At 40.1% G+C, this 19,402-nt stretch overlaps 1 protein-coding gene across 1 annotated transcript in view; it reads left to right on the forward strand.

The window, feature by feature from the left end:
* The window catches only part of LOC124802512 (E3 ubiquitin-protein ligase MYLIP), a 34,561-nt gene extending 15,858 nt beyond the window's left edge, over positions 1-18,703 (forward strand). The window contains exons 2-7 of the mRNA XM_047263346.1: positions 13,819-14,012; positions 14,121-14,355; positions 14,462-14,628; positions 15,061-15,277; positions 15,440-15,652; positions 17,707-18,703. Of these exons, the coding sequence (XP_047119302.1) occupies positions 13,819-14,012; positions 14,121-14,355; positions 14,462-14,628; positions 15,061-15,277; positions 15,440-15,652; positions 17,707-17,922 (1,242 nt within the window). The 3' untranslated portion in view covers positions 17,923-18,703. The remainder of the gene's footprint in view (positions 1-13,818; positions 14,013-14,120; positions 14,356-14,461; positions 14,629-15,060; positions 15,278-15,439; positions 15,653-17,706) is intronic.
* Positions 18,704-19,402: the final 699 nt, after the last annotated feature.

Raw genomic sequence — 19,402 nt, forward strand, 5'->3', positions numbered from 1 at the left:
AATCGATAGACTGATTGTCGCCAGACTCCCAGCGAACCACCAGAGAATGGAATTTATCATTTTGGATTTACGAGCGGATCTCTCTTGATAGGCACAAAAACTAGTTTGGTGGCATAAGGATGCTGTTTGTATGAAAGAGGAGGAAAAAAAGATTGCAGCTGATCGCCGACAGATTGAGCCTGAGAGTTAAAGCAGCCCCATTTGTCACACGAAGCTATAGTCTGATTTATTATTCAGTAACCAAAGCAGGGGCGCCTTGGGGGGGAGTCAGGCATTGTCTGATCTATAGGCGTCCTGCCCTCTTCAGAGAAACCACTTTTTCAACTATCAGAAGTGCCTGAGCCTTTACATTGACGACACTTCTTGTGTATCACGCAAGTGGCAATGGCACGAGAAGAAATAACTAGTTGCCTCACGCGCAAAGTGAAATTCATTAGTGAAAGCGAAGCGCTGTTGCCACCGCCAAAATTGTCATTGAACATCCTTTAATAAGAGACTAACGGAGTGGGGGGTGGGGGTGTTCGGGGTTTTGCAGACATAGGCCACTACAAATAATTCCGTACTATACTAGTATACTTTTTAGACGAGGTACTTCAAAAGTAGCGTGACGGTTGGAGGAATTGTTTCTTCAGCACGTGTTCTTTAAATTTCAGAACACAAAACTGAGGAGCTCCAGAGAACTATCTTGAGAGGTCGCCCGTGGAAACTTTGTCATTGCAATAACTTCAGCTGTATTTAGAAAAATTGCGGGGAAAGGCGGAAATTGATTGGGACTGGGATACATTCAGTGCCAAAAGTGTCTCTTATTGTCCAAACATATTAAAGCTGTCAGCATTATTTTGAAGGTAGTAATTGTAACTGAAGATAGTGATTTTACTTATTTTAATATTGAATTAAATTTTATCAGTTACTTGAAATATCCTCATGGTCTGATTAGAGTTAGTAAGGTTGGTATATTAAAATTAACGCCTATGGATAATATCGTAGTTCATGGTTAAGACGTGCCTCCGATTAATTATAGTCCACATTGAGGTATTGGAGTGAAATGTAAATTGTGTGCCACTTGCATGCCGTACCAACAAATAGCAGGTATGGACTTTGGGTATCCATGTTGTATTTCTGCCTTACTTGGCAGTGACACAATTCTTACTGCAAAGATAGCGGCACGCCTAACGAGTTATCGGGTCTGTTACATACTTGACATAGCCAGCAAATTTTCTGTCAAGTGAGTAGAGTAAGGACGTGTATCGCGCCAGATATGCAGTATGTCGCTGCCTTTGGCAGGTTTACGATTTGGACCATTTCACTGAGAGCGATTGGTAATCAACCGAATTTTGTCATGGAAGTTTACACTTCATTCATCAGGGCACTTATCTTTTTGCAGGGGTTATCGGAAGAACAACTGCTAACATAACATCTCAGCGCTATTGCCACACATGGAGTATTATTGATATCTTAATAAAAGGAGCAATCACGCATAGAATGTGAAACATTGCCATTAATTGAGGAGCTACATCGGAAGGGCAGTTAGGTAGTATAATTTTTTACTTGTGACATTTGGAGCATGGATAATTTTTAGTGGTATCATGTTGTACACTGCCTTCCCGGGAGGACGGAAAAGCGGTCCGGTTTTCAAATGCATAATGCCGCAAACGATGCATTGTCAAGTGATAGCTACTGTCATTGTTTAACACCTTTTACTAATTACCACTAGGCCGTGACTACTCGATCAAAACATATGGAGTTTGAATTACCTGTTGTTGATAACTCAAGTAGGTTTTAAGAAAGGAAGGTGGGAGTTACATGTTCCAACCCTAGAGCCGGAGCGCTATCTGTTTGACAAAGCTGTGGAAAGAAATAAAAGGATGGCACCATCTAAGTAACCATCCCAGGGTTCGTCTTAAATGAAAGTGGTAAACCTGAGCCGCGATGACTACTCGTAAATTTGAACATCACAGCTCTTGTAAAAGTTCAATTAACTATTGTGTTGGCTTTTGTCACCTTTTGCAATGTTTTTTTGGAGACTCTGAATCTGCCCACTTCTGGAAGTTTAAAATTATCCACTTCTCATTAAAATATATTGCCCTGCCCTCTCCACCTTTCAGGGCGGAAACAGGTAATTGTGTACATGGGACTAAAGTTTACAACCTTAGGCAGTGTTTAGCACGTGAATTCATGAACGGTAAGTCGAACGGAATATCCGTCCTGCGTTAGCAACTATATCAAACTATATTGTAGTACGTCACATGGATTTTATATTTCCTGTAGTGTGGACGAAGTCTTTGTCTGTAGATAATAGTATTCTTAAGTAACCACGAAAGTATCCCAGGTTATTTAAGGCGGCGCATATGAAGCTTGTAGTGATAGCGTAGCTGAAGTAATCTAGGCGTACAGCCAACCACATTCGCTAGTAATCGCCAGAGGGGGGTGCATTTGATTACTTTCGTCACCCTACGAGGTACGGGTAGGAATCAGATATTTAGCATACCGCAACACGTTTCACTGTTTTATCAAATTTCCCGTAATGAGTTTTGAAAACGGTAAGTTAATTATTGCCGTAGATACCAATCGTGACAAATTCCTTGACGAGCATGGATGAAAATTCTGTGAAAATGTGCTCTGAATCGGCGGTAACATTTCCTACTCCTCGTCCTACTACTAATACTAATACTACTACCACTACCACTACCACCACCACCACCACCACCACCACCACTACCACCAATCTACGAAACCGAACTGGGAACCTTGGTAGGACATATTCTATCCGTGTTTCCTACGTAAAGTGAGCAAAGTTAAATTTGCTTTGTTAACATCTTGTTGTTTGGTGATAATAGCATAAAAATATACGAGGAAAGTATAACATAACGGCACTGGAGGAGATAAAGTGAAATATTAATTTGGGCTTGGATTATTTTAATCTATTAAATCGCTTTAGGCCTATGTTGTTTCTAGAAAGTTTTACAGTTTTCTCACAGATTTGTCTTTGGCCTTACATAATTTATACAACTATGGGTCGTAGTACTGACACGTTTTAATGAATCTTATTTTCATGCGATGCTACAGCTTAGAAAATTTTATGCTACACGGTGATTGCCTTGAAAGAGTTCATAAATCTACTTGACATTCTCACGGCCAACTACTGCAGAGGATTCTCTTTGTTATACCATGTTTTATCTAAACAGTTAGTATATGGAAGCAGTTAATTTTGTTTCTCTGCCCTTGGGACTCGACAGTACAGTTGGTAGCAGTCGAGGAGTGTCGCAGAGTAAACAAATTAGCCAGTAGTGAAGCGTCGGCGTATGCGCCTTGCATGGAGAACTTGTTTGTGCAGAAAGTTGCTGGGCTTTTCAGCACGTTGCGTGCGCCGTACGGCGGCTGTGTTCACAAGCACGCACTTTAATTCACGACTGTTCTTATTATGAAAGCCCTTTCTGAACATTTCTTTGCCGTTTCAGATGCTGTCGATAATACTTGTAGAATGTTCTAATATCTCTTGCGCTCACTTTCGTATCCACTTCAGTTATCCGTAAACTGCGCTTTATATTAAAAAGGCTAACGCAGACGCACAAATGCCTAGTCATTAACAAGCAGTGATGAATTATAATCGAAACCGTTTATAACGGTGTCCAAGGGACCGACGGTTTTCGGTCTTTACAGCCGATAGTTGCAAAAACAAAGTTTTTGCAGTTTTTCAATAAAAATTTCGTATCTGTAAAATTTAGACTGCAACAGAGTTAAATCTTCAAAAAGTGGCAGAAATACAGTATACCTAAAGTATCAGTATTTGTGAAGAGGGACGAAAGAGGTTGTTCTCTTGTTTGTGCTGTACATACACCAGTAACATGCCAGTAAAATGTAGAAACCTTCATTAAGCGAAGAAACAAGTATCAATAACGTAAATCATTCAGTAATGTCGAACATCGTCGTAAATAATGAGGAAGTTGAACATGTTTAAGACTTACTGGAAGTCCCGTACAATATAATAGTCATGACTGACATAACTTTGTTCGCTATTATTGTACAAGTACGTTTATGCACTGCAGATTGTCGACTACAGGACGAGCGCTATAGTTATCGATCAGGTGAACAATTTTTCGTTTCTTTGTTTTCGGCTGAAAGTTCCAGTTACGCAACCAGTTTCAAAAATGTCAGATGTCATCCATTATTTTGCTGTGTTTCCATAAAACTATAGGAAGGGAGTGTTTTTAAAACTTCTAGGTTTTCTCAATTTTCCAATCACGAAAAGCTTTTTTACACAAGATCCTATCACATTTGCAGCAACCATAACTGTGATTGTTGTGGACATTTTCCCACCCGAACACTGTTCACCTTTAAATTTCCAAGTCGTATCTGGGGTCATGTTGTGAAACAAGCCAGTTTCATCTGCATTGAATGTATCTTCTGACTTGTAACCTTCACACTAATAAACGGGCCTCTTCTTAGTCACTCGTCTGTTATGCCATCAGGTACACAGACAGCTTCGCCACAATGTTCCCGGCAATCATATCAAAGCAAGCTCGGAATCGTATCTATCATAAGACGAACAACAATTGAACTTCGGATTACCCAACAGACGCGCAAACTTACTGGCTTTCGCTTGAAGAATAGACCCATTGATTGGCACATTATTTGATCTCTGCTACTTAAAACATGTAAATAAAAATTCTTATATATCTTTGTGGTCAGATGACCTTGTCCGCTTGTTTTTTAAACAATTGTCTTTGAAAAGAAACTGTATTTTCTTTCTGTCCTGTAAAATTGTAGAGCGCGTTGAGTATGACACGCCCAAGTCCTTTAGTGGTGCTGTCATTTGTTTTCTCAATTTCGAATCGCCATACGGTATATTTCCCGAAAATGTTATAAATTCGTTATTTTATAAGATAAATCATACTAAGCGATTTTCTAAATATATCATTTGGATTCGCTGTTATAGCCAGTCGCTTTTAACTACAAATGATATCAACTGAGGATCAAAATAAACAAGTGAGAAACAACTTGTACGGGATGAACGAATAAGCTGACAGACCATATCTATGTGAAAAGAAATTAACCAGAAGCTGATGCCGTAATGTTAAAAATGATTTACGAATACACAACCTAAAACTAGAAGCAGCAGTCGAAAGAGAAAGGTGTTAAATTTGGAAAGAATTAAAGGCAGAAGCAATAAGAGAATAAGTGTAAAATTGTGTGAAGAAACAAGAGAACAAGAGACACGATGAAAAGATGAATATCAGGGGGAAAGAGCAGATGAGAAAGAATTGAAATTCCTAGTGGACCAGAACTGAAAAAGTTGAAAATTCCACCAGGTCTAATATCACACTGTTGTAGCCAAAAATTTGGTTCGAAGCGGCCGCTCCAGATCCGGTTAAGTGCGAAACGTATACTGTTATTGGATAAGCGTAAGGTGATTTTTCTCGATTGCCCCGTAAACAATAAATGGAGCTAAATTTCAACTTCATACAAAGAAAATCATAATGAACATATTTGGGGACGGAAGGGCGGCAAATTCCTGTATTTGTTGCGTCGAGGTCACATTGTCGATGGCGCTACTTGCTGTGCGACGTTAAAAAAACTGCGTAGGCTATTCAAAACAAATGGCGGGGAATGCTGCCGAGGGGAACTTGTTTATAGCGCGCCCGCCTTCTGCACGTGGCACCCAGGAACCGTTGCGTTCCGTCAGGGACGACATTTTGGCCCGTATCTTGCACTCCAGTCGTAAAGTTATCAAAGCCGTTAGTACCTGCTGTATTATTGCGTGAAAGACAGGTGGTCTAAGACGAAGGCTCACAGTGTTGAAAGTACGTCTCCAGTGTGGCCTTATACTAAAGTCGAATTTGAAGATAAACAGTAGAGGCAAGAGAATAGAGATTTTTCAGATGTGGGTGCTACAGACGAATTCTGAAGAATAGACGGGTAGATGTGATAGCTAATGGACAGATATTGAATCGGAGAGGAAAAATGAATTATGGCGCAACGTGACTAAGAGAGGAGATCAGTGACAGAACACATTATGGAGGAAAAACTGTTAAAGTATACAAATACTCGACTGCAGTAATCAGAATTAAATGGATAGACTAGCGTGGAGAGCTGCATCAAACTAGTCTGTGGGGGGGGGGGGGGGGGCGGCGTTAAAAGTTAGGGAGGTTGCTATGGAAATCCGAGAACTTAGGTAAAGCTGGGTCTTCTGTCTGTTAAAAAGCATTATAACTGGAATATAAGCAGCAATATCCACATTTCTTTTCCTTCCATTCGTAATTATATTTTGTTAATTTGCACTGCCACTACTCCTCCTCTTGTACAAAAAAATTACCTCTTACGTATTACAGTAATAATTAAAATAATTTTTTTGCTTGAGAAGGTTAGACTGTTCGACGAGGCAGTAAATTAATGGCGCCAAAATCTGTAGAGCCGGTCCCAACTAAAGCTATTTTTATACACAATAAACAGCGAAAATTTAGGGTCTCGGAATGTTTTCTGCGTACTGTAATCCTCGTACCTTATTAAATAGTTGCGGGTAGCCTCTGGTGCTTCCATATTTTCACGGCCGATGCCAGGTTTGATCGGATCCTACACCTTCTAAAATCAGGCTTGGCGAGGGAAAGAGAAAGAGCAGCGTTAAGGGGCATGCGCTTCTCCGAAACATAATTGTAGCATGTCACCAGACTAAAGTAACAAAAACGGTTCGCAGGTATCTCATGTGCCTATTTGTTAATGTTTATACGAAGTGAACGCGAAGAAGAATTTTTCCGCTGTACGATAAAACATTGTTGTCAATTAAGTTAACCCTTGAGACTTAGCGCATTGCTAAACATCATCTGCTATCGATGATGAAACGGCAAACAAAATCACTATAATGGATTTTATTGTTTATCGGCAGTCTGACACTTCTCAAACGCCTAGGGCGGAGCGGCATGCAGTTGGTATTTACCGATACCAGTGGTGTGAAAATTCCCACTGAGGTCTTTCGGCACTACGCACAGTGTGCCAAGAACCATTGGGATCATTTTTATGCCAGAAGCGCAGAAATCATATTTTCAGTTCTTTGTGCTTAGTAAGCTACCTGCTGTCGCCTGTTAACGAGCCACAAGTGTCATGTCTGGCAGTTTGTGTTAGTGTTAGTTTGGAATACATACGCCCACAGTGGTTTGGTTTACTGATTTTGTACCTATTTTTATAACTTGTTACTCAGTCAGGTCTTTGCGAATAGTAAGTGATATTTCTGGTATATCCTAAGTTCCATTGTACCACGTACGCCACAGTCTTGTGACTACAAAGTCTGTGCTTCACGTCTTCTGCTGTATGCTCAGTCCTTTCCTGATGCCTTCTTACTGTGCTGCCAAAATCTGTCCTTTTGCTCCACTTTCAAGGGTTAACCAAAAAAGGTATTTTCCATGGCTATTTTGCCTTAGATATTTTCTAAGCAGTGTCCATGGTGTGCTTTATTGCAGGGACTGTCCAGGGTTGCATAACTGTCTTCCGATGCTGATTCTCAATTTGTTGTATCTTCGGCAGGTGTTGACATTAATAAGACATAATTACTCACTTCCGTTCACACAGTCTGGTAGTACATGGTTCCTTTTCCACTATCTGCCAACCCTGCAAGTCTTTGCCGTCTGATTTTTCTCAGCATGTACGACCTGCCACCTCACTGAGGTGCCCTGCATAATAAATAGACCATGAGGTGTCTTTTGTCAAAGTATAGGAAGTTTACGCAACTTCATTGTTATTGTTTCCGCGAGAGGCTTCAGGGCTCTTCTCAGTCTCATTGTCTTAAATAACGGAGTTAATCACTTGAAAAGTCAGTAACAAGGAGAAATTTTGGTGTGTCAAGGTGAAATTTTTGAATGTTTGCTTTATCTCGGGCTATTTTTTTCGGGTTCGCTTACGCTAAACATCCAGATGTTAGATGTTAATATTACCATTTTGAGTCCGAAGTAAATGCTTGTAAATGATCTCAATGCACGGGACTTGGTCTTAAGCGCCCTTTCCTTCGATACAGAGCCTACATCGTACACGTGACCGATGACACTGCTTGCAACGTGTGGGAAACAAATGGTCGTCCATGCTAATCACATACGAAACAATAAGTTGTCGCCGCTGCTGTAGCGAGGGTCAGGGGAAAACTGCCGTGTACTCTGCAGAGTCGCAATTCCGTGGGACTGTAACCTGTAGGTTAGAAAGCAAACGGCAGCACGCGTGCCCGTGAATAGTGTAAGATTTTGTATTTTAACTGTGATCCATTTTCAGAGTTTTTGAAGAACATAGACGCAAGAGCATATTACAATATGGTTCATAAGATGGGGTACATTGTGCGGCTTTGGAATTTATAACTCTGAAACTATTTTCCAATGGCAGAAACTACGGTAAAAGGACACTATCCATCTATCTATCTATCTATCTAATATTAAATTGGTAATCCTTTGATGTCTCAGAATGTGTCCTATCAACCGATCCCTTCTTTTAGTAAAGTTGTGCCACAAATTTCTTTTCTCCCCATTTCCATTGAGTACCACCTCATTATTCACGCCATCTAATCTTCAGTATTCATCTGTAGTACCACATGCCAAAAGCTTCTATTCCTTTCCTGCCTTCATCGTCCATCTTTAAATTCCGTACGTGGCTGCACTCAAGACGAATGACTTCTGAAAAGACTTCCTAACACTGAAATCTGTTATTCATTGTTAACTGATTTCTCTTCTTCAGAAACGCTTTTCTTGAGATTGCCAGTCCACATTTTATGTCGTCTCTACTTTGCTTATCCACTGTTATTTAGCTGCCCAAATAGCGAAACTCATCTACTTTTAGTGTCTCGTTTTCTAATGTGATCCCCCCCTCCCCCCAGCCCAGCCCAATCCGAAAGCATTGCATTATCCTTGTTTTGCTTTTGTTGATACTCATCTTATGTATTCCTTTCAAGACACTGTCCATTCCGTTCAAATGCTCATCCAAGTACTTTGCTGCCTCTGACAGAACTGCAATGCCACTGGCAAACAAAGCTTTTATGTCTCCTCCCTCAACTTTAATTCCTGCTCCAAATTTTTCTTTGGTTTTCTTTACTGCTTGATTTGCATAAAGATTGAGTAACACAGGGATAGGCTACAACCCTTCCTCACTCCCCTCTCAACCAATGCTACCTTTCCATACCCCTCGACTCTTTGACCTGTCGTCTGTTTAGCCCATATGTGACTCGGTGGCTCAGTTGGTATATGTTAGACTACAGGTCGCAACGTTCGGGGATTCGATCTCCAGATCCACCCAGATTTGTCAGTTATCACTTTTTTACACCTATGGCCATAGTGTGTTACTGTGGGGAGGAAACGAAGCTGCATCAAGGTTCGCAATACATGTTAAACTGTAGGTCCTCCAATAGAACCAGGCCAAGTAGAGGTTTGCAGTTTCCAAACCAATCGGCAGGTTCATTACATATTTAATAAAGTTATCGTGAGGGTCAAATATATGTATGTAGTTGTATAACCTTCAGAAGTCTTTCATTTGCATGTTGGACTGAAACTTAATCCCTTTCAAGCATCCCATGACGTTTAAGAAATGACCCAGTACGCTACATTTTTTGCAGTAACGTGTGTAGCAGATAAGATATCTACCATTTAGTCCACGTAAATATTTGTCTGGAGCTGGGGAACTTGGCTATTATCGGAAAACTCAACAGGTCTTGCTTGGGTTTATTGTTCCCAAGACCTTGTTTTTCGTGGAAGCGCCGAAGAAATACACAAGATAAGGAGCGTTGTTTTGCAGCTCGGGGACGGAATGTAAGAGTGTCTGGCCTTCCCTCGATCCATAGCTCCTCATAAATTCGTGAGAAGAATGCCTCCTGCCTCGAAAGCACCTGTTTCGTGCAGACGCATGTGCTTACTGTCTGTAACGTTTGAACAGGTGAATGTTTCGCGGGAGACTCAAAAGAGAAAGAGAAATAGCACGTTTTGAGATGTAAACATTGAAGTAGGCATTCAGTTTTCGAACCACTGTCATGGTGACTGGTAGAATTTTTGTCTGTGTGCATGCAGTTAGAGAACAAGAGCACAAAATTAATGAATGCTGATATACGCTCTTGTAACTTGTTTACTACGAGCAGATCATCTATCGGACAAAAGTTCTCATCACCACTGGTGCAAAGAAAACGTAGAAAGCAGCGCTCACCGACTTGTGTACCCACTAGCTGTTGCAGTCAGGGCTGCTCGCTTATCAGTGGAATGGAATGGAATGAAATGAAATGAAATGTGCGTATAGCTTTATTGCCAGGATTCCGTGCTCGGGATATTCGACCTCTTGGTGCAAATCTTTTTGACGCCAATCCAGGGACATGTGCGTCGGTATGATAAAATGTTGATAAGGATACCACACACATCCATTATGGAGCTGAGGAAATCAGACCTGGTTGGGAATCGAACCGGGACCGCGTGATAGTCAGCAACGCTAACATAAAGACCACGAGCTGCTGACACTCATAAGTAGTTTTGTTGCGTGGTGACTTCCAAAAATTATTAAATAGCCTTAAACTGACGAAGAATGAAAATAAATATGTAGTTTGGTGTAGTGCGAAGTTTGTAACATTTCTACATGCAATAACGCAGCTGTCCTCAAGCTTCTGCCTGTTCACAGCGGCTGCGCTTGTATATCATCAAATGCAGCCTCACTAAAAGCTTTCCACGTTCTACATGTAAAAGCACGTCGTCTCTCTAGTTTGTCGTACAGCTTTGAAAGGACGTCGTAGTGTCTTAAAGTGTCTCGGAAGCTATGAGACGCGTGACAAGACGGCTAAAATCCGACGGGCTTGTGACTGGTGTTAGAAGTATGGATTAAACACGTTGAGGATTGGATAAGTACTGCATTTATTGCGTTGAATTATATTACATGGAACACGTGAAACAATAAAAGCATAGTCGCAAATATGTGAATTAAGTTCAAAAGTCAGAGGTTAAATAGCCTTTTGAAAGATTGTTGTTCCATATTTCGCGTTTTATTCTTCAAATCAATAAATATGTTGTACTACACACGTTCTAAAGTAGCCTATGTTCTTCTTCAGCATTCAAGGTATATTGATACCAAATTTTATCAAAACAGGTTAAGCGATTTAGTTACTTTCGCATTTATATTATTAGTATGAAAGTATGAATTATGGTTGAACAGCCGCAAATACATTAAAATCGTTGCTCTTTATCAATTAGCATTAATGAAAGATGCAAAGAAGACGCTGAGGAGAGCTGCATAATTTGTCATGATTACCTTACGCGTCGTAAAAGCGGCATGGAAATTGAATTTTTACAAATTCAAGGTTGTGAATTTCCAGTGAAAGATAAAAAAAAAATCTGTCAACATTATAGCGCTTTTCTCCTTTCTTGTGTAATTCCACTGTTGGACTGCAGTAAAATGTAGCTAAAACATTCCCAGTGTGGTAGAAGATTGGATTTCGTGGAACAGTGCGTTACGAAGCAGCACGGATTCGCGGCTGTCTCGCAGACGCGATTTCGCGCGCGCGCTTTTTTGTGCTCTTTCACTGTGAAGGAAGCGTAGCGTCAGAGTCCAAAGTCCAAGGCGCGGCCAAAGTCCACTGGCAGGTGGGGCCGGCTGAACTTTGTCCGGTGTTTACAGGTAGCGGCAGGCGCAGCTGGAGGCGCGCCCGCAGCCCGTCCTTGGGGGCAGGCAGCAGGCGCTGTGCACGTGCTCAGCACGCGGCCCGGCTGTGACGAGGTGTGCCACTTCGTGCCCCGGCGCTATACACACCGCACAGAAATAGCCCACGCCCTCCTCGCGCCTCGTCTCATCCGCTCAGTCTCTGCTGTTTCAGTTTGCCTCCCCCGAAATTGTTTCCGCTATCTGGCCGGGTAGTCTGAGAATATGCATGCGTTCATCGTTGATAGTAATGCAGATTGACAGGAGACATCATGTCCTCAGTTTGTTGTGTGCAAATATTAAGGATTTATCCCCCATCAAGATTTTAAGTTGTCTTATACCTAAATGAATCGGTATCTCCTCTGTCATGTTCAGACTGGATCGCTAAAAATTTAGTACAGAGACTAAACGTAAACTGAAAGCGAGGAAAAGACTAAATATCATTAAAGTCTGATGTAAGTTTCGGTGCTCTAATTTTGTTTGCTCATAAGGGTGGCATTCTGTATGTGATATTGGTGTTATTACAGCGGTCTTTAAAGCAGCGCTAGGTATCCAAGCGCGAAGTATCTTCAGTGCAACGATAGTTTGTTACAGGGAACAACTTACCCGAACAGAATTGTGTTGTAAAAGTGTCAGTACCTGACCGTCGCTCTGCCTCGACAAGCTTTGTCTTTAAGCATTAATAACAGTGGATCATTTGCATTTTTGAAATGAATTTTATTAGACAGGGAGCGTCAACCCAGGCCCCATCCTTACGTAGTCACGGCTATCGGCTATCATACATAACCTTCTGTCTCCGTGAAATTTACTGCTAAAATGGCCCACTTTAGATTGTCACTAACAGGAAGGCAGCACCGGTTACTTCCAAGTAAGCTAAACTGACGGCAATAAACACAAATGGCTCTGAGCATTACGCGACTTAACTTCTGTGGTCATCAGTCGCCTAGAACTTGGAACTAATTAAACCTAACTATCCTAAGGACATCCATGCCCGAGGTAGGATTCGAACCTGCGACCGTAGCGCCTAGAACCGCACGGCCAGTCTGGCCGGCCAATAAACACAAATGATAGTCTTTGTTACCACGCGCTGAAATATACCTGATAATTGTTCCTAGCATTTCAGTACCGTCTAGTAAATGTGCGTGAACTGCAACTAGTTTAAAGTAGCATTTTTTTTATTTGTATAAACGAGTTTCTATAATCCAGTCATCAGTGCGCTCACTCTTAAATACTAAGAGTTAAAATTATGCGCATTGTAAGGTACACACTGATTGTGACCTTACCGATGCTATTAGCACCTTGCCGCACGTAATCCATATACGTGTTGCATTGCAGTTTCGTGAATAGCGTATCCAAAGAATCAGATTAATACTCGCTATGGTGGTGATCGTCGTCGGTTGTGACTGGCTCGACACTATCTGATCACGCAAAAAAGTTTTCCGCAATGTACTCGTCAACAGACGCGTATTTTCGTTTGCATCTCCCGCAAATCCTTAATAGGTAATATTTGCGATATTATAAGATTCCAACGATACGATTAATGCAAAAAATAAATAAAAAAATAAATTCTCCTTTTAGTACGTTTATCTAATGCAAATCTGGAAACAAAGTAAGAACTTTCGTCGGGAGACAATTTTGTTAGCTACAGTGTGCTCTCTCTCTCTCTCTCTCTCTCTCTCTCTCTCTCTCATGTGTTTTCTATCCTCCTCCCCTCTCCACCAGATTACAAAGTTAAGGAAGCGGTAATCATAGGGCACCATATTTGAACTGTAGAGAGACATTCACATCTAATGAACAGAAATTCGCTTATATGACCGAATCTGTTCATTCAGCCTTTGAAGCTTATGGTGTCGCATAAGTCTGGGCCTCCAATCTTCAAATGAGATTACTGTTAGGTTTTTATTACATGACTGATAGGTGTACTTTAAAGGTCCTTACACTTTGCAGCAACTGCCAAAGACGTCTAGGGTAGACATGGATATAGTGTATAAAATGGAACTGTCAACATAGTGTTCTTTGTAAAGCACCTATTGCCCACTTAATTTTGATCACTTGCTGTATCAATCAAATTTCGTACAATTTTCCAGTGACAATGTATCAGTATTGATTCTTGAAAGTAATTACTGCAATGATCACTTTTTAATCAATTACTATGTAATATGATTAAAATTTATTATTTGTCTCCAGGTGTGCCAGTACCTTGGCATTGGTAACGAGGCTGATTATTTTGGACTGAAGTACCACTGCTCTAAAGGGGAAGAACTGTGGTTAAATCTTCGTAATCCTATTGAGAGACAAGTGGGAGGCGTTCCTCCATACCGTTTTGCTCTCAGAGTAAAATTTTGGGTGCCTCCACATCTTTTGCTGCAAGACACAACCAGGTGAGGTCTGGAGTTTAGCATTTGTGCTTGCTGTGACTTGTGCATTCATTTGTATATACTACATCCTGTGAGTGAAAATTGCCTAATGTACTGCACGATTTATTTCAGGCATCAGTTTTATCTTCATTCCCGGTTGGATCTTTTGGAGGGCCGCCTGAAGGTTCCAGATTCATTAGTAGCTGCTAAATTGGCAGCTTGGATGGCACAGGCAGAATCTGGTGATTATGATCCTCAGTCGTGTCCCCAAAGTGTTTACGCCCAATACTGCCAGCTAGGTGGTGTCAATACCTCGAGGCCCCAAGACTTTATTCAGATGATTGCTGCACAGCATCGTGAACTTAAGGTAATTAGAGCACTCTAAACTAATTTGCACTGAGGTTGCTAATAAGAGCTTTGTCAGTAGCTTCTTGCACTTCGTGAACTTCAGTTGGGCATTAAATATTCCATAGGGCAATAAGCAGTCAGCAGCAGAGTACTGGCTTCTCAAGGAGGTGTCTTATCTTGAAGATTTTGGCGAGGAGGTGTTTCAAACAAAAACGAGCAATGGTGGAAGATGCAGTCTTGGAGTTGGTCCACATGGGCTCAGTGTATATCATCCAGATTCAACAAAACAAAGGTAAAAGGCCACACTAAAAATACTTTGTTCAGAAATATTGTGTAAGATACCAGTGAAGTTGTAGCTGCAAAATTTGCTCATCCACGTATACTATTACACTGGGGTGCATACATTAAGATTTTAGAAACCATAACATTGGAAGTATGGCCATACTTCTTCTCACTCTCAAAATCTAGTTTAGAAGACCAGTTCAATTCTGAAAGTTGCCAAAACTACCGACATTGTTGTTACGAAGATTTATTTCTTGAATTGCCTTCATCAGTTTTCTTTGACTTGATAATTATTCAGTTGTTGTACAACAGCAGTAATTTTTACACAAACAAATAAAAAGCTGCCAACTGCAACATATAACTGTCATACTTTTTAGTTGGGCACAATTGGTACAGTAGTACTTTTACTGGAAAATAAAACTTTTTTGTTTCGATCTTACAGCATACCATACACAGCCATCCAAAGTGCTGCCTCACAGCGACGTTCCTTCCATCTTCTGTACCTGGATCTTGACAGCAATGAGGCAACACTCGATCTGAAACTGGAAACATCACAGGCAGCGAGTGGTCTGTACCGTGCTATCACCGAAAAGCATGCCTTCTATAGTTGTGAGACAGTACGCAGTGCAGTTACAGCTCAATTCATAAGGGATTTAAAGGTAACAGCCATTTGTTTTACAAACTACGTAGGTTAGATTAATCGGTGAAACTCATTGAAATGCATTTGCAAAAATTATTCAATTAAAATCAATAAATGTGATTGATACGGAGATGAATGAAAAAAATGTCGGCTGCTCTTTAAACGTCTTTCTGTATTGCAGGGCACAATTGTGTCCATATTTAATGAGGACACTTCTCTCGGGAAGAAATACGTGTTCGACATACGACGTACCTGCAGGGAAGTCTACGACAATGCGAGGAGGGCATTGTATCAGTCTGCAAGTTCAACTTTTCCCCCACCAGAGGAAAGTCCAGAGCAGCAGATACACAATACTCCAGAACAGTGTGACAACTGTGTGGATGAAAAATGCAAGGTATGTTCCTAGATTTGCTATTTAATTAAACTAACACAGTAAAGTATAAACATTTATTGGTACTCGGCATAGAGAGGAGATGTCGAGTCACAGACAGGCACAACGAGAAAACTGCTGTGTACTTTAGACTTCCCTCAGAAGACCGTCTTCTGAAACCCCACACAGACATTATATGAATGTTTGGGTGTTTCCTCACTTCAGGAGGAGGCCTTTTGGCCAAAAGCTAAAACATACAGCAGTCTTTTCCTTGTGCCTTTCTGCAACTCAGCATCTCCTCTATGGTGAGTAGATCTATCTTTTTGTAATATTGTTGCTATACCATTCTGGACTTTACTATAGAAAGATTTGATTTCAGTGAGAAGCCACTGGCAAACCTTTCTATCCTTCTATGAAATTAAATCCCACAATCCCACTCAATTCTTTATTTCTGGAGCACTCTTTTCTTTTTTAAATACGGAGACAGTGTGAAGCATTACTGCTTCCATGCAGGTGGGGCGCAGTGGGGGAGGGGAGAGGTGATATAAATAATATGGTGTTTCATGAGGAAAGGTAAATATTTTAGGACTGAATGTAAGTTATATGGAATGTTTTATTTGAATTAGTCTGTACTAATATACTAATTTGAATAAAACACTGCATATATTGTGTGTTCAATTTTTGTTTAGAGAGACACAGCTGTTAGAATGTATCCCAAACAAATACCGAAGCAAAGGCAACTAATTAAGTTCAAAGTTTATTTTCAAAAATTCCAACCAAGTCTAGAATGCACTTTCAAATTCTCGTCACATTGTGTGTAGCCCTTCTGAGAGAGCCATGTTAGCATTATTTTGAGGCCAGCACTGTTCATAATCAATTCACCTCTTGTTTACTTTTTCTTTGTAAACTTTGCTTTCAACCGCCTGAGACATAAAAATCTGTAAGGTAAGGTTGGGGGACATTGTTGGCCCAGAAATATGAACATTTCAGCCAGTCCGTCTTCTGTGAAATGTTAGGTTTACATGTGTCAACTAGACTGTGCAGGGACCACCATGCTGAAAGAACATACCAACCTTTGTAGCCAAAGGAACCTCTTCCAGAATTGCTGGAAAATCATTTTCAAGAAAGTACTGCTAATGGAGACCTGTTGTAACACAAGAAGCCCAACCAAGTGATTCCCTGTAAATGTGTGGTTTCGTACAATAGACCATCATTTTTTAAAATGTCTCCACCAAGAAATGGGTGTTTTGTTGGACTGCCAATGTGAGTTAAGGGTTATGGTACCATCATATGTGAAAATGGCTTTATCAGTAAACAATAATAATGGGATTTGTTGGCAATTTAAATTCATATAGTTTCCCTTCCTCTCCTTTTCAATATTGGTGAATCTACTGTAAATGGTAGAGGCCATGCATACATAATCTCTGCCCTACTCTTGTATGCGGAACACACACACGTGCAAAAATACTGTATGTGCTTGTTCATTTGCATGTTGAAAGGGGATACGGCTTCTGGGCATGGCATCAGTAATCTTGCGCAGTTTTTGTAAGAAAGAGTAAATGCTCCTCATTTTAGTACTCTGTAGTTTGGAAATTGTCAAATATATTTTCTACCACCATTAGAACTTAGTTACAAAAGTCATAAACAAATACATCAACATACTCAGCATTTGTAAATGTGTGGAATGTTTAAACAATACAGCAGCAATGGCCAACAAATCTCAATCACGGTTGGAACAGATGTAATTATATAAACTCTAGTACAACTTCGAAACTTGAACTGCAAGTCAAAAATGAGAACTAACCCTTTGCAACAGGAATACCAACATGCAAAATGAAAACATCTCAGTAACCATCTGTACCTCTGTAACCACTACAAATTGGGATGTGGAATGTTTTTTTCTTCTCCATCGGGAAGTTTCATACAATTTCAGTTGCCCTTCATCATTGTTTAATGTGTCATATCTCTAAATTTGAATATGCAACCAAATTAAACGTGTTTGTCCTTGAAATGTTTACATTGTACCATTTACAAAGTGCTGTCTGGTAATTATTTATGTGTGTGGTTTCAAATTTCAGTCATCACAGCGGAAGTTTGCACGGTTGCTGGAAGCAATGTCTTGCCGTATCTGCATGGACAGGGGCATTGATACCGCATTTTTTCCCTGTGCACATGTTATAGCATGTAGTGAATGTGCTGCCCGTTGTGATCGCTGCCCACTTTGCCGTGCAGAAATAGATCAAGCGAAGAGGATTTACTTGCCCGTAGAACTGCAACAGCTTCCAACCTGTTAGAATAAATTGACAATACTCCTTTGTTAAAGTGTGCTCTCAGATGTGATGCTCTTGGACCATACACCCTGCATGTGATGGGGAATGTGTAATTGTGAAAGAACACAAGTTGTACACGTGCAGTTACATTCCTGTTAATTTTAATCACTCCTGAAAGTTAGTGTCTTTATAGTGCCTGTAATCTACATAAACATGATCACCTGAAGCATTTACAAAAGGAATAAAAGAATGTTGTGCAGTGTGGATATAAAATGACAGTTTTAGGACGTGAAGTGTAAAACATGCAGTTTAATGAAGGTGAACTGCCAAAAAACTAATAGTAATAGTTTTAAAACATGACTGGTGATATTTCAGACTGACAGTAGTGACAGGATGTTATATGCAAAGTGAAAAACAGTACAGAATGTACTGCAGCCTCTAATAAATTAATCAAATTAAGTAGAATGTGTGTAAAGTTAAAAGCACTGGTGATGTGCTAGGAACAGCTCTTCAGAAAAAATATTTTAAAATATTTAACATTGCTCCAAGTGATTTAAATTTACACTGCAAAGGGCAAGATTGAGTATTCATATCTCAGGGACACAAGCTGCAACTTGGAATCTGTATCTGTTAATGAATGCAAGTACTGTCAGATTAATTTTAGGAAAAGGTGTAAAGTTAATTTCAGTATTGTGCATAACCATTTTATACTTTCTTGCCTCATTAAAAAAAAAAAAACTGAACTGACAGCATTTATAGTACCTGATTGTGCGTATCCATGCACTTAATTGAAAGTAAAACTTTACATTGTCCTCAGAAAATAAGTGCTGCAGTAATAGTAGTAGTCCACATACCTTGTTTTAAAAAATATAACCTTTCAGAAAATATTTTAGTCTGAAGTGGCAAAGAAATTTTGAATAATGAATGGTTTAAATGGAAATTAAATTCTTAAGGAAATGATTACATTTTTATTACTAAGTACAAAACAGTTGTACTGTGGCAAGTATGTGGAGTAATTCTTTCCACCTTAATATGTGTATTACGTGATGCTGAGGGGCAATAGAAAGATACCAATGTCAGTTCAGTTTTTTGAATTATTTGCAAATATAAAAAATGACTAAAATTTATAGAAAGTGCTTAGCAGTGTCCTGTCAAGCAGTTTCGTTTGCAGAAAATTACAGTATTATAGATGTAACATTTTTCTTCTGCACAGTGGAGGACAATAATGGAAGTGATATAACTATTTAACTGTAACATTTTATAAGAGGAATAGAGTGTGTGTGTGTGTGTGGTGTGTGTGTGTGTGTGTGTGTGTGTGTGTGTGTGTGTGTGTGTGTGTGTGTGTGTGTGTGCGCGCGCGCGCGTCATTTTTTACATTGTAGGGAATAATCAGAAGAAAAATGTTTCCTCCTTAAATATATGGAATTAGGTAAGGGAAAAATATCAATGCAATGCCAGAATAAAAATCAATGCAATTATCTTTGTAAGGCAACCTGTATATTAA

Source organism: Schistocerca piceifrons, chromosome 6 (genome assembly GCF_021461385.2).
Source record: "Schistocerca piceifrons isolate TAMUIC-IGC-003096 chromosome 6, iqSchPice1.1, whole genome shotgun sequence".
In the NCBI taxonomy this organism is placed as follows: domain Eukaryota; kingdom Metazoa; phylum Arthropoda; class Insecta; order Orthoptera; family Acrididae; genus Schistocerca; species Schistocerca piceifrons.